This window comes from Mesoplodon bidens (assembly GCF_964165515.1).
Source record: "Mesoplodon bidens genome assembly, chromosome: 13".
NCBI classification, from domain to species: Eukaryota; Metazoa; Chordata; class Mammalia; order Artiodactyla; family Ziphiidae; genus Mesoplodon; species Mesoplodon bidens.
In genome coordinates this window covers 73,915,823-73,943,538 of record NC_138169.1, presented here as the reverse complement: position 1 = coordinate 73,943,538, position 27,716 = coordinate 73,915,823, and the positions used below count along the sequence as shown (strand labels likewise).

Here is a 27,716-nt window from a genome sequence, read left to right as displayed (position 1 = left end):
GGGTGACTGTCACACCATTAATGTTTCTTTTTTTTTGGCACTTAGACACTTCCAGAAGCCTACTTTCTGGGCCTTTAAATATATCGACTGTTGTTAGGGGCCTGCATTAGGGACTTATACCTATTTGTTTACCCAGTTGACAAATAATCTGTATTAAAAATATTTTTTACTTTAATGAACATCAAAAAATCAGCATCTTACCTTTTCCTTGGGGTGGCTATCATGATTTCTACTTTAAGTCCTTGAAAATGACATCTGTGTGATCAACACTTAACTAGGTGACCTCTTCTCTGACTGTCTACAAGTTTGTCAGATCAGATCCTATATCAGTTTAATGGTTGTGACTGGGAGGGCTGCTACTGGCCTCTAGTGAGAAGTGGCCAGAGATGTTGCTAAACATCCTATAATGCACAGGACAGCCCCACAATGAGGAATTATCTGGCCCCAAAGTTCAATAATGCTGAGACCGAGAAACTTTGTCCTATATAAACATTCATTCATTTTTGCCAAACGCTGTGCATGTACCATGCGCCAGGCTTTGTTCCATGCTACGTGACGGGCACTTAAAGAATACAAAGAAAATGCAATAGATTCTTGCCCCTCACAGCCAGTGGGAGTGCAAGGCATGTAGGACAAAACCCAGTGTGCTGGCATGAAGTGCAAGGAGTTATGGGGACATGGAGGAGGTAGGGAGTCTGGAAAAGCTCCCAGGAGGAGGAGGGCGTTGAAGAATGAGTAGGAGTTTGCCAGATGGAGAGCAAGGGTGGAGAAGTGCCAGCAAAGGGAACAGCATGTTCAAAGAAAGCAATGAAGAGCTGTGAAAGAAGGTTTTCAAGGAGATGGAAAATGCTCAGTAAATCTAGAGTACTGGCAGGGTAGAAAAAAGGGGGGCAGAGAAAGAGGCCAGAGGCAGATTGGGGACCAGAATGCAAAGAACTTTCAATGCTCAGCTAATGAGCATTGGGGTGAGAGGGAGACAGGGGCTAACCAGAAGCTTTCAGCAGGGGAGCCTTGAGCAACGGAGCAGACATGTTGTTGTTGTTGTTTTTAATAGAGTTTAATCTTTGGAATAGTTTCAGTTTCACAGCAAAATTGAATAGAGGGGACAGATTTCCCATATCCGCTCAGGCTCCGCACATACACAGCTTCCCCCTTACCAACATCCCCCAACAGACAGGAACATCTGTTATAATGGAATCCACATTGACACATCATTGTCGCCCAAAGTCCACAGTGTACGTTAGGGTTGTACATTCTGTGGGTTTGGACAAATGTCTAATGATACTATAACGTATGATAACTATAATGTATCATACAGAGTAGTTTCATTACCCTAAAAATCCTCTGTGCGGATGTGGCTCTTAGAGCTATCTGTCCATCAGCAATGGATGTCCAAGGGCAAGGCCCAGAGGCTGGACATGGTGAGACTGGTCTGAAAGTTGTTTCTGTCGCCCAAGAAGGAGGCAGTGACAGTGGAACTAAGCCACGGCCATGGGGAGTTTGAGAGGAAAGAATGGGCTTGCGAGACATTCGGTAGGTAGGTGTGTTTAACCAGACTTCATAGAAGGAGTAAAAAGGGAGAGAAGGTTGACTATGAACTTGGGAGACTGGGTAGACAATGCCGCCCCTTGAAGACAGTCAAGGCAGGGAGAAGACTCATGTAGGTGTAAGGCGAGGTGAATAATTTTGCGTAGGCCGAGTCTGAGGTTTGTGGTCTCTGTGGCCCATCAGACTGCAGCAATTCAATCGTCTAAGCCTGGAGCGGAAAGAGAAGCGAAGCGATGTGCTGGTTTGCTGGGCACCTGCATACAAATGATCACAGCAACCGTGCAAGTGGTGGGCTTACCCGCGTAGAGTGCATAGAACAAGGGGAGGGGAGGACCAAGGATGGAAGCTCGAGAAACACGAACATGCAGGGGTCGGAGTCCGTGCTGAGCAGGGGCCGGCAAATGCTCAGGGGCAACATCAGTGGAACAAGAGCCAGGAGGGGGCACTGTCCCCAGTGTCCAGGCAAGAGGGTGATTCTGGAGGGAAAAAGGGATCAACACTGTCAGAAGCTTATTAGTTATCTATTTAATGACCTACTGTATTGGACAGGGAACTCTAGTCAATACTCTATTATGGCCTATATGGGAAAAGAATCTAAAGAGAGTGGATATATGTATCTGTATAACTGATTCACTTTGCTGTACAACAGAAACTAACGCAGCATTGTAAGCCAACTATACGCCAATAAAAATTAAACAAACACTGTCGGATGCTGCAGAAGGATCCTGGGGAATAATTAGAGGCCATCAGAATGGATGACCACAGCAGGCGGGGACTTTGTAAGATGAGGGGTAATGGGTCAAAGAGGGAATTGGAACTGAGGTCATGGATACAAATGGAGGCGCCCCTTTCAAGAAGCGAAGGAAACAAGGAAAATCAGAATGAAATCTAAGGGCAAAGTCCCCCCAAAGGAAGGGCGGTGCTGGTTGTTTTTAAGATGGGGAGACAAGAACATGTTTGTGACCTTGAGGTAGAGAGAAGAAACAAAAGAATTCACCAACAGAAGACAAAACTTGAGACCAGGGGTGGGCAAACCCTTTCTGCAAAGGGCCAGATAGTAACTATTTTAGGCTGTGTAGGTCCATAGGCAAAATCAACGCTATTATGTAGATGCTTATGTAACAATAAAGAAAACCAATATCTACAAATCTTTATTGATGAATTATACAGGTTTACTAATAGAAGAATGGAATTCTTTCTTTTTTTTTTTTTCTTTTGCAGTATGCGGGCCTCTCACTGCTGTGGCCTCTCCCGTTGCGGAGCACAGGCTCCGGACGCGCAGGCTCAGTGGCCATGGCTCACGGGCCCAGCCACTCCACGGCATGTGGGATCCTCCCACACTGGAGCATGAACCCGTGTCCCCTGCATCGGCAGGCGGACTCTCAACCACTGCGCCACCAGGGAAGCCCTGGAATTCTTTCTTTTTAAGTAGCATTTTGCTAACTTTTTAAAGTAACGTTGCTTACATTTGGGGTTCAGAGTTAGTGTTCCCTAAAAGCCAGTCAATTGCAAATGTTCATCTGTAAAAACCATTCTTGTGGGCTGTATGAAAACAGGCATCCAACTGGATCTGGTCCCTGGGTAACAGGGTGCTGACTCTGCTGTACACGTATTTTCCTGTGGTGAGTAGTGGGTGAGATGGGTTCATGTATACCCTTTCACAAGCTCTCATGTGGTTTATTCCTCGCCTGGTGACAAAAGGGAATGGGCGGGCTTCCCAGGTGGCGCAGTAGTTGAGAGTCCGCCTGCCGATGCAGGGGACGCAGGTTCGTGCCCCGGTCCGGGAAGATCCCACATGCCGCGGAGCGGCTGGGCCCGTGAGCCACAGCCGCTGAGCCTGTGCGTCCGGAGCCTGTGCTCCGCAATGGGAGAGGCCACAACAGTGAGAGGCCTGCAAACCGCAAAAAAACAAAAAGGGAATGGGCAGTTGTGACACCAGATCTGTTCAGTGCTGGACTAACTGCATCTGGGAAGGGGGAGGGGAGGCAGAGTGTCACTGGGTGGAGCTCAGAAGCATCAGGGAAGCTTCAGGCCAGGCCAGGTAGGGTGCAGAGAGGACCAGGAGGTGGGACTCGGACTGGCTCGTGTGGGTGTGGGTGGAGGGAGACTGAGCTGTGGGTATCAAACACAGGGATGGAGTTGTTGGATGGCCTCTCCCTCTTGCCTCCCACTCTGCCAGCTTATTCCTCCTTAGTCTTCACAACTCAGGCCACCCACACACACCTGGCTGCTGACTGTCTTTATTAGCTGGCAGTTGGGGCTTAGGTGTCCCTCCTCTGGGCACCTCACCAACGACTGCCCTTGGAAAGCAGGGACTGTGTCTCTCGTCTCCCCTCCCCTGAATCTTTGAGATCCTGGCACAAGCTATTCAGCAGAGTTTTGCTGAAGGGAAAGAATGCGAAGGTAGAGTTGCCAATCAACTCTACAGATGTTGGGGTGGAGGCAAATGACTAGTTCAGTTTTTGCCATGTTAAATTTTTATTTTATTTTATTTTATTTTTGGTTGCGTTGGGCCTTCGTTGCTGTGCGCGGGCTTTCTCTAGTTGCAGCGAGCGGGGGCTACTCTTTGTTGTGGTGCGCAGGCTTCTCATTGTGGTGGCTTCTCTTGTTGTGGAGCACGGGCTCTAGTCGCATGGGCTTCAGTAGTTGTGGCACATGGGCTCAGTAGTTGCGGCATGTGGGCTCAGTAGTTGTGGCAAGTGGGCTTAGTAGTTGCGGTTTGCGGGCTTAGTTGCTCCACGGCATGTGGGATCTTCCCGGACCAGGTCTTGAACCTGTGTCCCCTGCATTGGCAGGCGGATCCTTAACCACTGCGCCATGGCAGGGAAGTCCTGCCATGTTAAATTTGAGACGCCTTTTAGACATCGAGTGTAGATGGAGAGTAGGCAGCTGGAGATGTGAGTTGGGAGTTAAGGGGAGAGGTCTGGGCTGGAGATATAAATGTGGAAACTGCCAACATATGAACTGTATTTAAAACAAGGAGGGTCAGTAGGGAACGTGTACAGAGTGAGAAGAGCTATCCCAGGGCGTGCCAGGGTGTAAAGGTTGGGGAGAAATGAGGAACCAGGAAAGGAGACAGGAAGTAGCCAGTGAAACAGAAAGAAAACCAAGAGGAAGTGAGTTTCTGGAAGCCACGGGAAAGTGTCTTAAAAAGAAGTGAGTGATCCAGTGTCCAGTGCCATTGAGGGCGTGTAAGATGAGGGCTGAGACGGGACAATTAGCATCAGCAACATGGTGCTTGTGGTGCCCTTGGCCGAGGCATCTTTAAGCAGGAAAGTCACTTTGAGTGGATTCAAGACTGAATGGGAGGGAAGGGATTGGAGACAGTGAGTCTACAACTGATTTGGGTTTTGATGTAAGCGGTGAGTTAGTAGTGGGGGTGGGCTATGAGGTCCACAGGCTGACAAGAGTTAGTACTCTCTGTTGCTGGTGGGAACGAGTCTGTAGGGGGAAAGCCTGGTGGGAGAGAGAGTGGGGAGCCATCACTGGAACAATATCCTCGAGCATCGGGGAGGGGTTGCGATCCAGGGCACCAGTGGAGAGATGGTTCAGGTAGCAGCAAGGAGGGCTCCTCCATAGCAGATGGGGGGCAGGCAGAGGACACGGGCACTGACCTTGGGAGGCAGAAACAGGTGCTGGGTGTAGCTGTGAGGATTTCTTATTGTGTCAGTTTTCACAGTCCAACAGGAAGCAAGGTCCTCGGCTGAGAGTGAGGCTGGGGAGGAGGCGTGGGCGGTCTGAGGAGAGAGAAGCAGGTTTGGGATAATCATCTAGGCTGGCGGGACGGTGAATGGGTCAGTGCAGGACCTGATCACCTCTCCACTTCCAGCTGCCGTGGTTCTCCCGTGGCCTCCTCCCTGTGTCCCGCGTCTGCCCTTGCACGCTCCATACCACGCAGGGTGGCAGAGTGATCCCTGTCACACGCAAGTTTGATCATGTCCCTCCTGCATCCAGAACCCTCCAGTGGCTTCTCTTCCTGCTCAGTACCAAGGGCAAAGTTTCTCAAGTGGCCCAGACTCCCCAAGGTCCAGCTCCCCGTCTCCTCCCATCCTCGCGCAAACCACCACGCTCCCCTTGCTCGATGCTCTCCAGCCACCTGGGCCCCTCGCTGCTGTTTGAACACGCCCCGCATGCTCCTGCCCAGGGCCCCTTCCCTTTGCTGTTCCTTCTACTTGGCATGTGCCTTCCATAGACGTCCTCATGGCTGTCTCCGTGCCCACCTCCTACAGGTCTCTGCTCCAATGTCCTTTACGATCAAGGCCTTCTCTGACCTCCTTAAATAAAATCGCAACCCCTCCTCCACACCCTGTGCTACCTCTCCCCTCTCCACTGCTTTAGTGTTTTTCATATAGCACAGAGCACTAGACGCTTGTTTATTGTCTGTCTCCTTCATTTAAATGTAAGATCCTTGAGAGCAGAGCCTCTTTTCTTTTTTTTTTTTTGCGGTACGCAGGCCTCTCACTGTTGTGGCCTCTCCCGTTGCGGAGCACTGGCTCCAGACGTGCCGGCTCAGTGGCCATGGCTCACGGGCCCAGCCGCTCTGTGGCATGTGGGATCTTCCCGGACCGGGGCACGAACCCGCATCCCCTGCATCGGCAGGCGGACTCTCAACCACTGTGCCACCAGGGAAGCCCAAGCCTCTTTTCTTTACTGCTGTTTTCTGGAACAGTGTCTGGAAGAGTGTGACACACAGAAGCCACTGAATGAATATCTGTTGACTGAAAGGAAGGATGGATGGAAGGGTGGATAGATGCTGGAGGGATGGATATATTAGTCACCTGACCGATGGGTCATTGAGGTATGCCTATAATGAAGACACTCATTGCTACATGAGCAATTAAACTCCATCCCAAGGAGGAGTTTCTCACCAACTCTAGGAACAAATAAAAGGAACACATCCTTTTATCCACTGAACAATCATTGGGGGAATTTTTAGTCTGCAGCTGATGGAACCCAAGGATTTATCCTGCAGCTCCCTACTCCTCCAGGTCAGGATAGAATATCCCCGCCATCTTTATTCCCATCTGAGAACACGATGCGTGCCCATGTTCTCTTCCCTTCCAGGATCATTCCTATTTTTCTTATCCATCGACCTGAGAACAATATCCCATACGCAACAGTGGAGGAAGAGCTGATTGGAGAATTTGTGAAGTATTCCATCAGGGATGGGAAGGAGATAAACTTCTTGAGAAGAGAATCGGAGGCTGGTCAGAAATGTTGCACCTTCCAGCACTGGGTCTACCAGAAAACAAGTGGCTGCCTCCTGGTCACAGACATGCAGGGTGAGGAGAGTGTCTTGGCCTGGGCTCCAGGGATGCTGTGGGCCTGGGATGTTCCTGGGGGCGGAGTGGGGCGGGCGGAGGGAGAGGTCTGCTGGGTACAGACTGTAAGCACCTTCACCAGCAGAAAGTGTCTCACCAGAAACAAAGCAACAAAGGAGCCCAAAGTGACCAACTCAATGGAGTAACAAAGTACATTTTAATAATTCATTCCAGTAACACCTTCCCATTACAACAGGTAACCAAAAACTGGCACTCTATATCCTCAATAGGCACAAATTTAGATGTACACATGAAAATCCAGATGTACCAAAAGATAAATTAAAATGTAAAAATTCATTCTTAATAGGTGAAAGGATCTTTCACAGTTGCTTTAGATTTTAAGCTCTGCTGGTGAATTTACAGCATGTTTTCAGTTTATACCCACATTTTGGGGAATACATTTGTTGTATGAAGTAGGGATGTCATCATTAGGTTTCCCACAGAGACAGCCCTGAGACAAGTTGCAGTTTGGGGCTTCCCCAAGACCACCCTCAAGTTCATTAATTTCCTGGGAGGACATCACGGAACTCAGGAGAGCTATTATGTTTGTGGTTACGGTTTATTATAGTGAAAAGATACAGACTCAAATCAACCAAGGGAAGAGACACACGGGAAAGAGTCCAGGAGAGACCAGGTGGGAATTTCCATTTGTCCCTTCCTGGTGAAGCCATGGGGACAGTGCTTCTCCCCTCAGTGATGTGGGAGCACTGCCAACCAGGAGAGCTCCCCTGAGCCTTGGTGTTCAGAGATTTATTTTATTAGGGAGACATCACTGCCTGCTCGTGAGGCTGACCCCTGCCTCTAGCCTCTTTGGACACTCTTATCAGAGCTTAGCAGTTACCTCCAAAAAGTTGGGCAAAAACGAATCCTTTATTTAGGTAAGGTTAATCCTTTATTGCACGCAGGTGTTCAAGTGCAAATATTTGGGAGGGAATCCCAGGAAACACTGGTAGGAGACTGAGGGAGTGTGGCAGGGAAGGGAAAGAAAGTCAATAGGGTACCTTATACCCGGTTACCACTGTGTATTACTGAAGCTCATGCCCGCTGGGGAAACTGGGGGAGGCTGGGCAGAACACACTTCTCAGAATTAGCACACCCAAGGAGTGAGGGAGCAGGGGTATTTATACTCCAACTCCCTTTACTTACCAGCAGCAGGCTGTTCCAGATGGGGGTGTTAACTCCCCTGCGTTTGCCACCAGCACATGGGCAAGCCACGCTGAGCAAAGCAGGTGCCTGTGATCAGAGCGTGTTCTCAGGCCAAGAGATGCTGGTGGTGGTACCTGGACTTAGAGCGGTGTGCATGGAAGGGGTGAGGGTGATGGGCAGGGTCCCAACAGCTTCTGCCACAGGGGTTTTCCTATTCCTTTTCCTTTCCAAATAATAATGCTTTAAGAAAAAGATCTGAACTATAACTGAGTACCTACTAATGTCAGACATTGTCACGTATAAGAATCCCAAGCTTGGGCTTCCCTGGTGGCGCAGTGGTTGAGAGTCCGCCTGCTGATGCAGGGAACACGGGTTCATGCCCCAGTCTGGGGGGATCCCACATGCCGCGGAGCAGCTGGGCCCGTGAGCCATGGCCACTGAGCCTGTGCGTCCGGAGCCTGTGCTCCTCAACGGGAGAGGCCACAGCAGTGAGAGGCCCGCGTACAGCAAAAAAAAAAAAAAAAATCCCAAGCTCTCTACAGCATGGTGGTGAAGAGCAAGAATGCCTGTGGGTTCTATTTCCTGCACCTCCACTTTCTAGCTGTTAGCCTTAGGCAAACCACTTACTTCTCTGTGCCTCAGTAATATCCACGTGGGGTGGTTGGGAGGATGAAATGAGATAGCAAGACATTTAGTGCAGCATGGACACATAGTAAGAGTTCCCTATTTTTTAAAACTTTTGAAATAACCATAGACACGAGAGATTGTAAAAACGTACAGAGGGGTCCCCATGTACCCTTCACCCAGCTTTGCCTAATGATAACACCTTACATACCTACAATACACTATCAAAACCAGGAGACTCACATCGGCACGATGTAATTAACAAGACTACAGACCTTACGTGGATTTCACCAGTTTTTGTCTGCACTCATTTTCCCCTATTTTTTGTTTAATCTTCATAATAACCCTGCCAAAGAGATGTTATTATCCCCATTTTACAGATGAGAAAACAGAGGCTGGGAGATAATGATCTAATCCCCAGCTCACTCAGCTAAGAAGAAGAGGGGTCCAAGACTCCAACACTGCTTCTGACTCTGAACCCCAAACTCTTTCCACTAAAACTCAAATTTACAAATTTGCAAGATTTCCAAGTATCCCTGAATGTCAAAGGCTCCTGTGAGGGACTCCTCTGAGGTCAGCTGGGAAGTGCAATGTTACAGACTTGCAGGGGAGGCTGATCTGCAAGTTGAAGCCAGCCATATCCACTCACTTTTTTTTTTTTTTTTTTTTTTTTTTTGCGGTACGCGGGCCTCTCACTGTTGTGGCCTCTCCCGTTGCGGAGCACAGGCTCTGGACGCGCAGGCTCAGCGGCCATGGCTCACGGGCCCAGCCGCTCTGCGGCATGTGGGATCCTCCCGGACCAGGGCACGAACCCGTGTCCCCTGCATCGGCAGGCGGACTCTGAACCACTGCGCCACCAGGGAAGCCCTACTCACTTTTGAAGAGACTTTGCTGCCACACACAGACAATACGGTCTTAAACAGACAGCTATTTTAGTTAGACTGTCCGTGCAACTGTTGAGACTTCCCCATCTTTCCTCCTTCAGAGTTAATTTTGCATTAGATACAGTTCATCTACTGAAAAGCAACACTCCGGAGCTTCATGCATGGTTAATTTTGCTTCCAGGCACTAGTAAACAGCTGTAGTGGAACGTTATATCTCCCCGTAAATGACGTGTGTGGTTGAAAGTGTTGGCATGGTGTTTCATAAGGGTGGTTATTTAGTCTCTGCTGGTGCTGGGAAGAATCTTACTATTGTCATCATCACTGTGGCACAAGATAACACATCCATTCTCTAAGTGATCCCCACATTTTATAATGTTACTAAGACACTGGAATTAGGATTTAAAATCCCAAACAAACCCAAGCTCAAGTCTCACTTTCTCAGACTCTTAAGTTATTCTCTCCCTGGTTGCCTTGGCTTGTTGATGAGATTGTGGCGAGTCCTGCAGGTAAGTGGGGTGAAAGGTGAGCCTGTGATTTAGCCCTAAGATCTGCACACACCAGAGACCACTGGGCTTCCTAAGAAGCTGTCACCCAAATAACCCAAGAACTCAAGTTCTGGAGAACAAACTGTAATACTGCCTTCTTCCTGACTTCGATCAGAAACAACCTGTAGATGACTATTATCCCCAACTTGGTTTAATAGCTGCACACTATAATCTAAATTATTATCCTATAGAGACCCTTAGTAACCTTTGTTGAATTGCTGGCAAACTATAAAACCAAGAGGGAAATTTCCTTTTGAAAATCAAATTCTACTTTTTCAAACATCAATGACAGCTGGTAATTGTGAGAATTAAGGAAAAGCAATTCCCAAGCTCAAGGACCTTTTGCCAAATGACTCTTTAAAATTGGACTTCTATGCAGCTTAGAGCTGTACTTTTTAAGTACAACTTTTCCACAAAACAAGATGTCCAAAGAGGGCTTTTGCAGTTTGGAGTCGTATTTTTTTTTTTTAAAGACTATGTGAAGCATTTCTACATGTGTTTTAGTTGTTAGCAGCTTTGAAAGAATGAGATGAATTAGTTGCCAACTGTGAAAGAGGCTTTTAAAATGCTTACTGGCTCCCCGAAGTGCTGTGTCTAATTTAGCTCCCAGGTGCCCTGCAGAATAACAGGACTCTTTGCTTCTGTCTGAACAGCAGCATGACATTTTTGCCTCACTCCAGGCAGACATTGCTGAATCAGAAAATTAATGCTTTAGCTGTCCTTTTCTTTTTTTTAATTTAATTTAATTTATTTTTGGCTGCATTGGATCTTCGTTGCTGCATGCGGGCTTTCTCTAGTTTGGGGGAGGGGGGCTCCTCTTTGAGGAGCACAGGCTTCTCATTGCGGTGGCTTCTCTAGTTGCGGAGCACGGGCTCTAGGTGCGCAGGCTCAGTAGTTGTGGCTCGCAGCCTCAGTAGTTGTGGCACAGGGTCTTAGTTGCTCTGTGGCATGTGGGATCTTCCCAGATCAGGGCTCGAACCCGTGTCCCCTGCATTGGCAGGCGGATTCTTAACCACTGCGCCACCAGGGAAGTCCCTAGCTGTCCTTTTCTGAGCTTCAGAAAACAGTGCTCATATGAGGGAGACCCATGGAACTAGGTTGCCATCATGCCTGACCCCCAGGGTTGGCTTTTGCCAGGGATGCTGGTTCCTTCGTCCACAGCCCAGACTGGCTTCTGGGCTGCCAGGCTCTTCAGTGAGCAAGTCGCCGGCTGGCCTTGGGGAATATAGTGACCACGGCCTGGCCCGGTGGGACAAGAGTCGGGGGCCAGAGAAGAGGAGACGAGGTTCAGGTGGCATAGCACCATGGACCCCATGCCCTGCCGTAAAAGGCTGGTCACAAGATGGCACGGGTGAGATTAAGGCAGCGGTCCACGGAGTCGGAGCCAGTGCCTACAGCCACGACCCTAGAGAGGCAGGAGCAGAAATGGTAGCTGGTCTGGCAAGGAGATTCTGGAAAGGCCGGAGTCTGTCCACGCTCTGGACGTCAGAGAGGATTGCCTTCTTCCAGACCTGGGTAAGAAAGGATGGCGCTTTTCGATTGCAGAAGGCGACAGCAACCTTGCCCTTCCCCACCTTGCAAGACAGTAGGACTTTCATTCTCTTTGAATCCCTGGTTCCTTAGCCACTCTCCCATCTGCTCCTGCTGCGAGGGGAGAAGCAAAAGGACTCCTGAGCGCTTGGGATTCTACCAGGGATGCCTATGGCGTTTTTAGGGACCAGCGTGGGAAGCTTAGGCAGCTGTTTTGTTGATTGGGTATCCTGCCCCCCATCCTGCAACTTCCAATGGCTTAATGGAGAGAGGTTGGGATAAGCATCAAAAGGTTAGACCGCGCGTGACATCTCCAGGCCAATGGTTAAAAGTCTACACGTAGGGCTTCCCTGGTGGCACAGTGGTTGAGAGTCCGCCTGCCGATGCAGGGGACACGGGTTCGTGCCCTGGTCCGGGAAGATCCCACAGGCTGCGGAGCAGCTGGGCCCGTGAGCCATGGCCGCTGAGCCTGCGCGTTCGGAGGCTATGCTCCGCAATGGGAGAGGCCACGGCAGTGAGAGGCCCGCGTACCGCAAAAAAAAAAAAAAAAAGTCTTTCTACACATAACTCAGTAGTGCTTCCCTGGGTCTAAAGCCGACCCAGAAAACGTTCAGTCCTGAATCGGCATGCCATCTTTCTGGAGATGGGCAATTGTGTGTTTGGAGTCTGGCCTTGAACTGAACAAAGGCCGCCTTGAACTGAACAAAGGCCACCTTGAACTCTCTCACTGTTGTACAAGGGCTTCCGCTTTTGATGAAGAACACAGAACAGGCCTAAGCCCAAATCAGAGCGTTTCTGGGGAGAGAACTCCTGGGACAAGTGACAGGCCTCCCTCCTCCAGCAGAGGCAGTGGACCAGGTAGGCAGAGGACAGCATTTTCGCTTCCGGAGGCCTTGCCCATTATGGTCCCGTAAAGCAGGACGCACGTCTGAAAGGCTGTCAGCTTCTGCTGATGGAAACAAGGAGGAAGGTGTGTGTTTATGCAGGAAGGGAAATGATGACGGGGCTGACGCTACCCCTCCCTGTGAGTAGATGGTCCCTCTTTTCTGAGGAGACCCGTGTAACACAAATCCCGTCTTTACTCTCTCTTCCCATAGGTGTAGGAATGAAGTTGACGGACGTTGGCATAGCAACATTGGCTAAAGGGTGAGTAGAAGAAAAAAATCAAGTGCCTATCACTTACCTCTGGGTTTCTAAACACCTACTGGGCAGAGGAGATTTCTTGTCCTAACTGTGAAAGACAGATGTTCTTGGGATGAATTCAGTTCACTTCTCTCACTTACCTAAAATATTTATGGACTTTGTTCTCCCAGGGAAACACATCTGTTTCCTAACTTTGAAACAAATAAGAACTCTGAACGCATTTCAAGATTGATTACTAACAGGTGGCCCATGGTTGGGGGGGGAAAATGCCAGCATTATTGGGACTCCTTTTAACTAGGAATATTCTGTTTTTCTACATTTAATATCTTCACTATTAGAAGCTTCTTTAAAAATTCTATTTTTGCAATTGGGTGAACTCAATTTGCATATTTCTAATGTATTTTCCCCATACTTTTCACTAAAAAGTATTTTAGGCGGCTCCCAGACTCCCATGTTGATGATTGATTACAGGGGCAAATGGCTATGGAAGGGCTGTGATTGGTGACTATGGTTGTTGTCAGCGGTATTGATTTCCTAATTTAGCTTAGGGAGTTGCTTTGCTCACTGTGGGGTGCGCCCGGACAGCACTAAAATAACATTTTACTGGGATATCTCTTGAACCAACTCTCTCTTCTCACTGCTTTGCTTGACCACTAATGAGGAGAGAGCAGGCTATTTGAGGTTCTTCGTGAAAATAAAGCTCCAGGTTGGAGCTACCATGCTTTCTCCCACTGCTGCTCTTCCCATGTACTAGGACCATTTGTAAGGAGGAAGAAATGGGGGGGGGGCGGCAAGCAAGTGACTTTTAGAAGGTATGGCGTGTGTTTTAAAATGGAGGTTTTGGTATGGAGTTTTCTCAAACTAAAAATAGAACTACCATATGTCCCAGAGATTCCACTGCTGGGTATATATCCAAAAAAATTAAAACCACTAATTCAAAAAGATACATGCACCCCAATGTTCATAGCAGCATTATTTACAGTTGCCAAGATAATGGAAGCAACCTAAGTGTCCATCAACAGACGAATGGATAAAGAAGATGTGGTATATATATATATATATATATATATATATATACATACATACATACAATGGAATACTACTCAGCCATAAAAAAAGATTGAAATTTTGCCATTTGCAGCAACATGGATGGACTTGGCATTATGCTAAGTGAAATAAGTCAGAAAGACATTGTGTATCACTTATATGTGGAATCCCAAAAATACAACAAACTAGTGAATATAACAAAAAAGAAGCAGACTCACAGATATAGAGAACAAACTAGTGGTTACCAGTGGGGGGAGAGAAGGGGGGAGGGGCAAGATAGGGGTAGGGGATTAAGAGGTACAATCTATTAGGTATAAAATAAGCTACAAGGGCTTCCCTGGTGGCACAGTGGTTGAGAGTCTGCCTGCCGATGCAGGGGACATGGATTCGTGCCCCGGTCTGGGAAGATCCCACAGGCCGCTGAGCAGCTGGGCCCGTGAGCCATGGCCGCTGAGCCTGCGCGTCCGGAGCCTGTGCTCCGCAACAGGAGAGGCCACAACAGTGAGAGGCCCATGTACCGCAAAAAAAAAAAAAAAAAAAAGCTACAAGGATATATTGTACAACATGGGGAATATAGCCAATATTTTATAATAACTATAAATGGAGTATAATCTTTAAAAAGTGTGAATCACTATATTGTACACCTGTAACACATAATATTGTACATCAACTATACTTCAATTAAAGTAGGCTTTCTTATGGTTCAGATATGATGAAGCTGACAGATCAGGAGACAATTGCCACTGAAAAGAGTTACTCACAGTTCCCAAGAGGAGGGGGCTTGCCAGGCCATGGGGGGCCACATAGGGAAGCACCAGGGTCAGCCAGGAGGCAGAAGGAGTGAGGGGAAAACATGGATGAGAGCTTTTACTGTGGTTTTTGAGGGAAGGAGTAGGTGGGGCTGGGTCAGCAAGCTTGGAATTGACTAGTTTGAAAAGTTCCAGCAGGCTCTGGGGTGTCCAGCTGTCTGGGGTCATCTGGTGCCTGCCCTGGGGTGATTAGGGCAGATGGATAGTGGCCCAGAGTATGAGACCCCGATAGAGGAGATGGTGGGAGTAGGCTGCAGATTGGTTAGTTGGCATATGAAAGGCATTCTAGAAGGCCAGTCATTTACTATCTCTAGGAATTGGCTAACCCTGGGAAGGGGAGTCTGTCCAGGGCCAGCAAAGCCCCAGATGTCAAAGTGTCAGAAACACGGACAATAAAATAGCATGATTAATATAGCTCACTCTCCTACTGCTGGGAACAACTTATTTACTTGAGCTTTCTGGTTATCTCAGACCATCGGCATCAGCAGTGCTTTCACAAGTACACTAATTTTCAATTAGTATATGGAGGATGGAGAAAAGTAGAGGGATTTGAAAAAAGTGGAAAGGGGACCACTCTCTTTTAACCTCCAGATCAATAAGTCTGATTCATGAAGTTCTCACCACCTACGCAAAAGCTTCTAATTTGGTTTTAGAACTAAGATGCAGTTGGCATATTTTCCTTCTCAAAATCTGCTCAGTTCCAGCACAAAATTGTATTTTCCTATCTCCACACTCCATCCCCCTTGCTGACTGGAGCCCTGTCATATGGGTCAGGGAATTGGGTCATGGCCTTGGGCTTGTGAAGAGAGCACATCAGGAGGGGAGTATGATGTAGTGAGGAGAACAGGGCTTTTAGGAGAAGACTTGGGTTCAGTTCTTGGTCCTGCCACTTACTTCTGATTCTTCTAGTGGTAGCCTATCTTCTTGGTGTCATAGGAATTAGGCCCATGTGATGAAAAGGGTGACAGTACAGCCTGATTTGCCCAGGACAGTACTATTTCACGCCTGCCATCCTAGCGTCCTGTCTAGTTACTCATTTGTCCTGGATAAGTTTCCCCATTGAGAAAATATATGGTACCCCTATTTATGAAAGACTTTTCCTGGACCCCAGAAAAAATTCCCAAGTTAAAGCTTTCCTTTACAGGCTCCATATTTGCAGAACATTAAAAATTCAGGCCTCATCCAGACCTGGTTTGAATGCTTGGTTCTTATCTTACCAGCTCTGTGGACGTGAGACCTGACATTCTCAAAGCCTCTGATCTACAGAATGGGGACATGGGGTTGTCTTGAAGATTCCCCCAGTTCGGGCTTCCCTGGTGGCGCAGTGGTTGAGAGTCCGCCTGCCAATGCAGGGGACACAGGTTCGTGCCCCGGTCCGGGAAGATCCCACGTGCCGCGGAGTGGCTGGGCCCGTGAGCCATGGCCGCTGAGCCTGTGCGTCCGGAGCCTGTGCTCCACAACAGGAGAGGCCACAACAGTGAGAGGCCCGCGTACCGCAAAAAGAAAAAAAAAAAGATTCCCCCAGTTCATCTGCATCCAGTCCCTGAAGCTCAGTACATGCTTCATAAATACCTTTCCCCCAACCCATGCCCCAGCCTGACCCCAGGGTAGGCAAATTCCATACCATTATTTGGAACAACTGTCGACCAAAACAAAGCAGAAACCTGCCCAAGAAGTTTCAAAAACTAAGGCAAGCATAAGAGTGATGATTTAAGATATCTTTTAAAAGCATCTTAACGGCTTCCAGGAACCTAGACCATATTTTTTTTTCCTCCTAATTTAAAAATGAAATCCAATCCCTTTGGTTTTATTCTCAGCTTTAATGTGACTTACCTGGCCTGGGACAGCTGCCCAGCGCCCATTAGAGCTGGTAGCTGGAGCCCAGTGCAAAACGTTGTCTATTAGGTGTTACTTACTGCCTCCCTCCCAAGGAGGGGGTGGGAGAGAAGGAAATTCTGAAGTGTCTGAGAAAAATTAGATATTAGGAGTATTAGATCATCTTGTCCATTGTGTTTTTTAAAAACTTTTATTTGAAGTCACTTTTTTTTTTTCTCCAAAGAAATGTTCCTTAGAAGCACAGTTTTTGAAAAACTGATAAAAGGGGAAGCTTCTCTGACCAGAGGACAAGGGGCGGGGTCTGAGAGATGCCTTCGGAGGCCCCTGGGGGCTAGGTCCATCCTGCCTTTTTACTTGCCATGCAAGGAGCAGCAGGGGCAGGGAAAGGCGGCAGCCTGCTTGTAGGCACAGCCCTGCATGGGGTACGGGGCCCGGAGGGACAGGAGGCGAGGTGCTACTGAAGAAACTCTAGTGAAAGTCAAAGCTGCAGAATGGAGACCAGGCAATGGGAGAGACTTGCAAAGGATTCAAGTGCAAAGGCAGCTTACAGACAGGCGAAGAAGTACAGGTGGGAAGCAAACTCGAGCAGGGGAAGGAAAGACTGGGGAGCCTGGCAGATGCCAGAGGGTTTCCAGAGAGCAGGAGAGGAGATTGGTGGTTGAGCACTGAGCACCTTCTCTTAATTCTTAGCGGGCAGCCTGCGCAGGCGTCCTTCATCCGTGCTGGAGAGGGAGAGTGGCCTGCTCTCCGGAAGCCTAGGGAATGGGTGCCCCCGTCCTAAGAAGCAGTGCTCCATGTAGGCAGCATTACACATGTTCTTTTAATCGCATTAAAAAGAACACCAGGTATGGACAGGAGAAACAGTGAGGAGGCAGATAGGACTTACTTTAATCATTATTAACAATGATGATAATAAATTTAAACCAGAAAGAAGAAAATCTCCCAGATTTAGGGTCCACCCTTTTTTGGATCTTCTTCAGGAAGAGGAGCCACTTATTTTCATCTAAAGAAAATATTCCCTGTGACTCAACCTGAACCCCAGGTTTGACTGCAGACACCCCAGTAAATGGGACCTGGCTTGTTCAGTGAAGTCATAATACTATTTTAAGGGTAAACTATTTATAATCTTATAAAAGAAAATAGGGGACCGTCATGACTTATTCACTTTAATGCAACTTTACCTGGTGGTATGAGCCTTAAAACTGAAGCATGGCATATTGTCCTGTGAGCCACCGAAAAGAAAGCTGTATCCCAATCTCCTGTACCCCAATACCTACAATCCTTTGGCAGTGTTGAGTACCAAAACTTCATGTTACAAAGTGTGGCAAATAGGATTGCTTCAACATCGAATAGTCCATTTTCTAGGCAGACCCAAGATACTAACGGCACTGTCAAACATATTTCTGATTTGAAATCGCTTGAGCATTTAGAGTTCTCTGAAGGGAGAGGAGGAAAAAATGACTAATTCCATATCCGAAGACTTGGAAATTTAACCTAATCAAACTAAAATCAGTGTATACCAACACTTGTTGGGGAGCAGGGCTGCACATGTCACAGTGGGTCCTGCAAACACACCTGTCCCCAGCCAGCAGTTGAGTTTCTGGGGAGATGGTGATATTGCGATTCAGCCACCAGAGGGCACCAGAGCCAATGCTTTTGTCTTCTGTAATCTTTCCCCCAAAAAGCCCACTTCATGTTGGTGAAAAACAAAGAAAAGTACCCTGAGCAGATTTCTTCCCAGTCTGTAAGCATTGAACCAAAAATAGGATCGATATCAATAACCACAGAGGAACCCCTCCCTGTGGCCACCAGGCTGCCAGCCAGCATCGCGGCTCTACCTTTGGAAGAAAGAACAATCAGGCAGAGGATACATGGCATGTGTCAGGCATCCCTGACGTAGAAACCAAATTCAGGAGACCCTGGAGAGAGTCACGAATGGCTTGTTCTTGCTGAGTGGCAAATATGGGGTGATAGGGCCCAAATATCAAGACAGACACACAGTGAGGACAGCTGCCTCAAGAAAGCAGGCTCTCCTGGCATCAGCATGATGTCCTATGAGCCATGAAACAGGAAAAATTAACACAGCCTCCCACATTCAGTCAGCTGAGTTCCAGAAAAAGGATCTGCGATCCATGCCAAGAGCAGCCCACCAGGGAGCCCTGTGTGCTATGAACAGACAGGGTGGCGGCAGCCACCTGGGATGCTTAACCCAGGCACAATCCCGAGACACCACCCTGCCTGGAGAGGAGGGGCTGAAACATACTTGTGGGTGGAAGGAAATGGGATCTAATATTCAAGAAACACACCCTGAGAATAGGCTTGGGGGTGTGCCTGTGTGCACAGGGGGGCGTGTGCTGTGTGTGTGTGGTGACTCTGGGCGACTATTTAATGCAACGCATGAATCTTCCAGGAGGGGAGGAAACAAAGGGATTTGGAACAGAATTTCCTGACATCCTTTAAGTGCTTTGCACTGCAGGCCTGTGTCGCTGTAGATCCCGGATGTTCTAGCTGACTCACCAACACCAGGCTTTAGGGGACCAGTCTCACAGGCCTAAGGGACCTAACAAAGGCACTTTCACACCCCAAATATCTGCCTTCCCATTCTGCCACTGCAGTCACCTACCCTGGAAGGCAGCCTGCATCTCATTTAAATCCAATCAAGTCATTATGTAACAGAGCTACTTGGCCAGTGGCTGGTTTATTTGGCCAGTCTTTGCCATCAAGGAGGTGTGGAGGCCCATGATAGGAACACTTATTCTCTTCACAATTTTGGCGAGGCTGGCACTGCTGGCAGTGCTCCTAGTGTGTGTTCAGAGTCTCCTGGGCCCAAGAGTCAGCCAGGACCCAGCCTGTCCACAGAGCGGGAATAGCATGGCAGTCTCTTGGCCTCCTGTCCAAAGTCTCACAAAAGACAGTTCTGTTGAAGTGACTGGAGTTGGAGCCATGGGCTTCCTCCCACTTCCCCAACACTACTCACTATTTACCCCCCTGCCCGGCCCATGCCCAGAACCAGAGGGACACAGCCAGGCCCCTAGTCATTTGTCTCCCAGATTCAGAGACAAGTCTGAACTGAAAGAAAGATTGATGGACTCGAGACCGCCCCCTGCAGGACAGGCTGGTAGACAGCAGGAGGGAAATGAAGGATGAGGATATGATAGCCAAGAGTCAGGGGTCACGAGCACCTGAGAGGGTAGCGCTGGGTGAAGGCCAGAATTGTCTGGAAAAAAGCTACAGTGCCTTCAGGAAGGTCTACACAAAGTGCAGTGGTGGGGCTCCAGGTTACGGGGATTGAAGAGGGAGATGCCACTAGAAAAAGGCATGGGGGGTATGTGTGTGTGTCTAAAAAGGCCGAAGAGAAGGAGCCCATAGAGGTACAGACTGCGGGGCTGAATAGAGCCCGTTTCAGAGGAGAAGCCCCTGCCTGAGGGTTTCAGGGCGTGTCCGGGGTGGCCTCCACGCCACCCTCCCCACACCCTGGAGCAGGTGCTCTTCTGACGAGGCTGATGCTCTCACCTTACCTTCTGGGCCCTGTGGCCCTGAAGGGGCTCCCCATATGCAGGTGGAATGAGGATGGGGCTTTGGGGGCCGGAGCTCTGTGGCCTGGGACAGCAGCTCAGCCTCAAGACTGCCTGTTTCATGGCTGTCTTGTCCCCCATATCCCCTCCTTGGCTCTCTTGGATCCCGACTTCAGATTCCATTTCAGATATTAAGGCGAGGACCGCATGCTTCCTGCACAGCCACGGGGACGGGCCTCCTGGCCTCAAGAATGGACCCACAGTAGACATCTGGGGCCCCCTCTTCTCCCCCGGGGCCCCTCTCTGCTCCCTCATCCTAGGGCTCACATCACAGAGGCCCTCCTGGATGGGGGGGCACCTTCAGAAGGCATCAGAGCAGAAAGCTGGCAAGCGTGCAGGGCTGCTGGAATGGCCTTGCTAGCAGAAGCAGAGAACCAGACTGTGGGCATGCCGCTGCCCTCCGGCTTTCTCCCAGCCTGGGTGGATGTCAGGGAAGAAAGTGCCAGGGCTTGTTTCCATGGAGACACTGTGCCTCTTGCTTAATGGAGGCTTGAGGGCAGGGGCTGTGGTGGCCTCGAGGACAGAGAGGCTGGCAGCCATGCGAAGGAGCCAGGCTCTGTTCTAAGGGAGGTGGAGCCTTCTGAGCGGCGTGTGACCATGGTCTGACTTACACTCGGGGTGGCCATGGCATGTGCCCCGGACAAGGCGAGAAGCAAGGACCACCCCCAGGGGGCTCTGGCGATAGGCTGGGGTGGGCGGTGCTGGCTGGACCAGGGGTCCCATGGTGTTTGGGGGCTGAGGTCCCCTGTCTATAGGGGACCTCCAAGTTCAGCTTGGAGATGGGAGCAGAATACAACTTCTCTGGGCAACGGATTTGGTTACGGTACATTGTCCCCCCCCAGAAGGCCCCGTGACTCTTACGGTAGCGGTTTGCAAAGTGGTCGTGTGAAAACAGGATGGCTGTTGTCAAATAATCTGGGGAGACCTGGCTTGAATAAGTGTAGGAGGTTTCCTCCGTGTGAGACTTCACAGGGTCTTTCAAGAGCCGATGTGTATTTTGAACCCCAAGGGGGCAAGGAAAGCGATTATATAGCATTTTTTCACAGTATTTACAACACAGAATTATTATTTTTTTCAAAGCATCTTATGGGGCTGTTGTTCCTTGGAACATATTTTGGGAAACACTGAGTACGCACAAGAAAAATGACAGCATGGCTTATGAACCTTCCACAAATGGCCTCCGGCCTCGTCTCTCCTCAGGATGCCTGCCCTTGCTCAGAACATCCTCTGAACTTTTGTCCATGCTGTTACCCCTGCCAGATAATCCCAGAGCCATTATTCCTCCATGAAACATCCTTAGAACCCACCAGGCAGTGGGGAAAAAATCACATCCCTGGGTTACTGGAGCCCTTTATCACAGCATAATATAATTATTTGTTTATGCATCTGTTTCCCCTGCAAGATGCCAGCTTTCTGGAAAAGAGCCACGTACATTATTAATCCTTTTTAATCCCCCTACAATGTCTGCCATACAGCTGGTGCCCAGTGAATAGAGAAATGAATGAACAAACATGAAGAAATGGAGATATTGATGGAATGGCAGGAATTACTAGATGGTTCCAGAGCGGGCAGCTCCCTTAGCGCCCTCTCTTTTCCACATAGGTGACAATCGATCCTACCTGTTCATAAATTCAGCCCTGGCTTTATTTTGCACACAGACACGGCACACGCACACCCCCTCCCCAAACTAGGGGGTTATTTCAATTCCTCCCCACCATCCTCAACCTGAATTCCAAGTCCTTCTAGCCGTTCCTCATAAATTAAAATTTCCTTTAGAAAGCATCTCAGACTAAAACCTCTGTTATAAATAGTTTCTGTCTTGCTTCTAAAAGGGTTACCAATGTGTGGGGATTCTCTATAGGTTTTTCTTGTCTCACCGAGTTTTCTTTAAACGAGTCCTTTATTAAGCCAGACAAGAACCTTGATTTCTTCCACGCAGCCAGAGGTGGGAGTTTCTGCAGCTTTGCTCCACCCCCTCCCCTCTCTGGGCGTGTTTGGAGGCAGTAAATTGCACAGGGAAGCTGTGCTAAGCTGAGGGAGAAGCCGACCATTGCTGTCAAGTGGTGGTTTTCGTATGAGTCCGAAAGGCTGTGCCATCCATTATCAGCAAGAGAGGAAAGAGGACTCGCTTTTTTTTTCTTTTTTTTTGTGGTACGCGGGCCTCTCACTGTTGTGGCCTCTCCCGTTGTGGAGCACAGGGTCCGGATGTGCAGGCTCAGCGGCCATGGCTCACGGGCCCAGCCGCTCCGCGGCATGTGCAATCTTCCCAGACCGGGGCACAAACCCGTGTCCCCTACATCGGCAGGCAGACTCTCAACCACTGCGCCACCAGGGAAGCCCAAGAGGACTCGCTTTTAAGCAAGAAGTCAGCCTAGCATGGATTCCAACACATTTCGAATAAATCTGTGTAATCCTCAACAAAATATTAGCCAACAGAATCCAACAACACATAAAAAGGACCATATACCATGATCAAGTGGGATTCATTCCAGGGTCACAAGGATGGTTCAACATATGCAAATCAATCAGTGTGATACACCACATCAACAAAAAAAAAGACAAAACCCACATGATCGTCTCCATAGATGCAGAAAAAAGTGTGTATAGAGGGAACATACCTCACCATTATAAAAGCCATTTATGACAAACCCGCAGCCAACATAATACTAAATGGTGAAAAGCTGAATAAATCTGTGTGGAGCGAAGGCAGGATGTAAAAATAGCCTCCTACCTCCTCCTGAAGTGGATTGTGACAGTGTGCTTTTACAAAGTTGTATGACACAAATGTCAAGAAGGAAAGAGATCCGTTTTCCGATTTAAAGAGGTTTCTGAAGTCAAAGAAGGGTGATGTGAGATCATTCACACTTTAGTCTATCTCCTTGCTACTCCAGGGGGCGTCCCTGCATCAGCATGGGTTCAGAGCTTGTTAGAAATGCAGCATCTCAGACCCCACCCCAGACCTACTCAATCCAAGCCAGCACTTGAGCAAGGCCCCTGCGTGATGTGTATTCCCCACTCCCATCCAAGGGGCAAGATATTTACGAAAATACTCTGCTGGATGATGTTCAGTAGAATGAATTTATTGTTCCATGCTTGGAGATTGTGAGGGAAGATGGATAATTTAAAGCGATGGGCTAGAAAATTATACTAATTTGAGGATAAGGATACAAAGATTCAGTTAATAAAATTCAGTAGAACCAAGGTTTCTAAAAATGGAAATGTGTGAGAAAGTTCTCAAATACAAGGTTATTTTTTCCCATTGTATTAGATTCCTTGGGCTTCCAAAATGAATTATCACAAAACCGGGTAGCTTAAAACAATAGAAATGTGTCCTTTCCCAGTTCTGGAGGCTGAAAGTCCAGAGTCAGGCAGCAGGGTTGGTTTCTCCTGGAGGCTCTGAGGGAGAATGTGTCCCCTCCTCTCTCCTGCGTTCCAGAGGTCGTTGCCATCCTCAGCGTTCCTTGACTTGTAGATTACGGCTCCCACCTCTGCCTCTGTTGTCACGTGCTGTTCTCCCTGTGTGTCTATATCCTCTCCTCTTACACAGACGCCAGTAAGAGGCCCTTATTGGATTAAGGGCCCACTCTACTCCAGTATGACCTCATCTTAATGACATCTGCAATGACACTATTTCCAAATAAGGCCACATTCTGAGGTTCTGGGAAGGACATGACTTTTGGGGGAGACACTGTTCGACCCAGTACATTCATCCAACAAGAACAACAATGGCGAGTGTCTGCAATGGGGACCTTGCTGGAGAGATGTCATGATGCTTCAGATTTGTGGTCCCCTCCAATCCTGAGGGTGGCAGATGGCACACGTGGCATGCAAGGTGGGCCACAAGCAGGAGAGCCTGGAGTTTTCATTTCTTGGGTGTACGAGCATTTGGTGTCATTGAACTTGTGTCCTTTGGAAAAGCTCTGGGTTAACTGATCTAGGAACACAAACGATGTTGCCCTATTTTCTTCCCAGGCAGCAGCAATGGCTGTGAGTTTGAGAGAAGAAGAGGTCAAATAGAAGCCCAGCAGCCCTGGCTGAGACAGAGACCAAATTGAGAAAGGAGAAAGATTTTTAATTCTGCAGATGCTAGGTAGCAAAAATAGTCTACACCTGAGATAGCTGGGGAGGGATGTTCCATATTGCCTGGGAGGCCCATTTGAGAGTCCAAAATTAGATGGAGAGAGAAAAGGAAGTTTAGCAGTGTGATCTGGAGATGCCCTGGGCCGAGATGAGGCAGCTCTGAGTATGGGGTCAGCATGCGTTCATTTCTTCCCCTGACCTTTATTGAAAAGCCTCCCTAGACAGGTATTCTGGACATAAAGTAGTGTCCTGGGGGAGATCAGTCTGTGCACGGGAAGGCATACCCTGAATTCTGAGAAGTGGATGTAGTTCTCACAAGGATACAGGGAAGATGCTGGAGAGATTTCTTCTCATGGTGTGAGAGGGGGGAGGCTCCACAGAAATGCACTCGAGCTGGGGCTTGAAGGAAGCCAGGGGCTGAGTCAGGGGCTCCTTGACTGAGCAAAGCTGCCTTCACTCTAGGGCCTTGCCCCATCTGCTTGCGGCCTTCTGTAGTAAAAGCGGCCCCAGTCTCTGCTGCCTACTCTGGCTTTCCCGGAGGAGTCTAAAGGAGGTGCTAGATTCCTCGGAAGAGATCTGGGCTCCACCCAGCTGGGCTGCCCAGAAGTCCTGCTCTTTTGTCCCAAACTCAGCCATTCCCATTTCAGAAGGTGGGAACCATTATGTAAGGGACCATTTGTTACGCAGCATTATACACTTGGCCGCCAGGCTGGGCTTAAGAAGCAATTAGCAAATTTTCTGGGAGGTTGCAGTGTGAATTAGTGATTCTTCTCTGCTGAGACTAGGTGTTGTCTGAATGTTTACAAGCCTCAAGGCAGCTTTAGACAGATGACCGTGACTAGTTTCCAATGTGCTTCCATAGGGAGGCTGCCTTTGATCATCCTAGTTTGAGAAGCTCAGGAACTGGTGTGAGACAAGTGGGGCCTCCCTGGCAGGAGGATGGGATTAGGCTTTCCATTCCATCTGACAATCACAGGTCCAGGTGGCCTCGCATCCCTCCGGGGCGTGCCCAGGCACCAAGGAAATGCAGGCAGGCTATTTCAGCCATTCTCATGACCTCCTACAGGAGAAGATAGAAATGTAAAGATGACATGGTTGGCAGTGGCATTTCTTTCTACCCTGCTAGAGTCAACACCTGTCTTGGGCTGACTTTTTCTTCAACGAGGGAGTTTGGCTTTTAAAAACAGAGTCATTTTTCACAAGAAAACGTACTGTGGGCTCCCAGGGAGAGGAGGAAGAGCCGTTTCCCTTCAAGGAGGAGGAAGGGTCAGGCTGGATTTGTAACAGACACGTCAGGATGGAGCTGCTCCCTGATGCTCTGGCTTCAGAGATGAAAGAAATCTTTCAGGCCCTTAACAGCCTAAAACCCAGCTTGGGTTTCCTAGGGAAAAGCGCACAAGTCCCAGTTCATTCAATTCAGGTCTGTTGGCCTTTATGGTTTCTACGAGCAAATGAAGGAGGCCCAATTTCTTGAATCATATTAGCTACAGATTCAGCGCGATGCCAGCATTGCAGATTCCTTTTGCCGATTAGCGTTTGGCCCTATTAATCAAATGCAGCAGAACTCACTCACGCCCAGCAGGACCAGTTTCCTAGGCAGGCAGCCTGTGTGGTCACATAAGGTCCCACACTCAGATGGGCCTGGGCTTCGTTTAATGCATGTTCTGCTGTTGTCATCTTGAAAGGCTTAATCCTTATTGCCCAAGGAACCCATGTTTTCGTTTTGCACTGGGCCCTGAAAATTATGTCGATGGCCTCATATGCCATCCACACCCCTGCGTATCCTCTTTACCAGGCAAATCCCGTATCCTTCCATCTCAGCTTCAGCATCCTTTCCACAGGAAGCCCCTACCGGCTGCACCAATTATAACCTTGACAACTATAATACAGCCTCGCCAGCATTAATCGAATGTCATCCACTATACATCATGCGCTGATCTAGGTGGTGTGTATGCATTTCCTCATTGTCATCCTCTCAGCAACCCTTCACCAGCTTTCTTGCTGGATTTTGGAGATTTGGGGGCATGGGGACTTGTCCATTCAGGAGGACACTTACCTCCCATGATCGATCGAGATGGGAAAACACAGCCATTGACGATTTGAATATGAAATGTCCCAACCCAAAGGAAGAGCCCCTGAGACCACTCCAGGCAGGTCAGCAGGGTCCCTCCAGGAGCCTACCAGAGACGAAGGCCCAGATTCTTCTCCTCCTGAGGAGAGGGTGCACTGTCACAGGAGAGAGCCCTTCTGTAGGAGGGAGACTCAGAGGGCTGCACCCTGGTCTCTTCTCTTACACCCACTTGCTTTGTTGTCTTAGGCTGGCCGCACAGCCTCTCAGCCTAAACTCCTTCAATGATAAGTGGAAGGGTCTAAACTCAACTTCTTCCAGCCCCAAAGTTCTAGATTTGTTTATTCAGAACCTCTGGATGGGATGGGATGGCTTTCAGATCACCAAGAGATCTTCTATTTTTTTTTTTTTTTGCGGTACGTGGGCCTCTCACTGTTGTGGCCTCTCCCATTGCGGAGCACAGGCTCCGGACGCGCAGGCTCAGCGGCCATGGCTCACGGGCCCAGCCGCTCCGCGGCATGTGGGATCTTCCCGGACCGGGGCACGAACCCGTGTCCCCTGCATCGGCAGGCGGACTCTCAACCACTGCGCCATCAGGGAAGCCCCGAGATCTTCTAATTTTTATGGAGATGGTCCAGCACTAGTCACTATGACTAAAAAAAAAAAAAAAAAAAAAAAAGCTATAAAATGCTGACATAGCAGAACTGTCAACCCCTAGAACATTTGTCTGATCATAATCTTTGGTCTTTACTTCATTCCACAGGTTTTTTCTATCAATAGTTATGTCAACCATTTGGCCATTCTTGCCTAAAGTAGGAATAAATATATTTTCACACAGCATTAGTTTCCCCGCTGAAACGTTTCTTTTAATATTGGTGAAGGGTCCTGTTTAAAAAAAAAAAAATTGTTTCCCTCCACCCAAACTCACAGGTACAAAGGATTTAAAGGCAACTGTTCCATGACCTTCATTGATCAGTTTAAAGCGCTACACCAGTGTAACAAGTATTGTAAAATGCTGGGGCTGAAGTCGCTTCAAAACAACAGCCAGAAACAGAAGAAGCCAAGCATCAGGAAAAGCAAAATTCAGCCAAACCGCACAACCGTGAAGAAGACGGCATCTGGGACCCCAGCAGAAAAGAAAACCTAACATCTCCTCTTAACTAATGGTCACCGGCTGGCAGCGCACAGCCTTGTGGGTAGAAATTTGAAAACACCCTGGAGGGAACACATAGCCTGCAGAGAGCAGCGTGACAGTCCCTATTCCCAGCTGCCTGTACTCGGAGCTGCTTCCAAAGCCGTCACCTGCTGTCTTCACTGAGATGACTTCGGAGCAGGATTTGTGAGCAGGCTTATGGAGAGACTGAATCCACTGTCAGTCTCAAAGTAGTCCATCTTTGTCTATACTGTTAGCCTTGGTACCAACCTCACATTACGTGTCTGTTTGTGTATTTGCACGTGGCTGTCTCGTTATGGACTTGGCCCTGAGCAGGGTCTGTCCACAGCCCCAGTCTTCCCCACCCCCATTCCTAACCTCAGAACTTCTGGACATCCAGCTACTCT

General features: G+C 48.7%; 1 protein-coding gene across 1 annotated transcript in view; it reads left to right on the top strand.

Annotated features, from left to right (window-relative positions):
* The window catches only part of ALPK2 (alpha kinase 2), a gene marked incomplete at its 5' end in the record, with an annotated part of 86,814 nt that extends 59,429 nt beyond the window's left edge, over positions 1-27,385 (top strand). The window contains 3 exons of the mRNA XM_081252105.1: positions 6,613-6,830; positions 12,696-12,744; positions 27,087-27,385. Coding sequence (XP_081108231.1) covers positions 6,613-6,830; positions 12,696-12,744; positions 27,087-27,303 — 484 coding nt within the window. The 3' untranslated portion in view covers positions 27,304-27,385. The remainder of the gene's footprint in view (positions 1-6,612; positions 6,831-12,695; positions 12,745-27,086) is intronic.
* Positions 27,386-27,716: the final 331 nt, after the last annotated feature.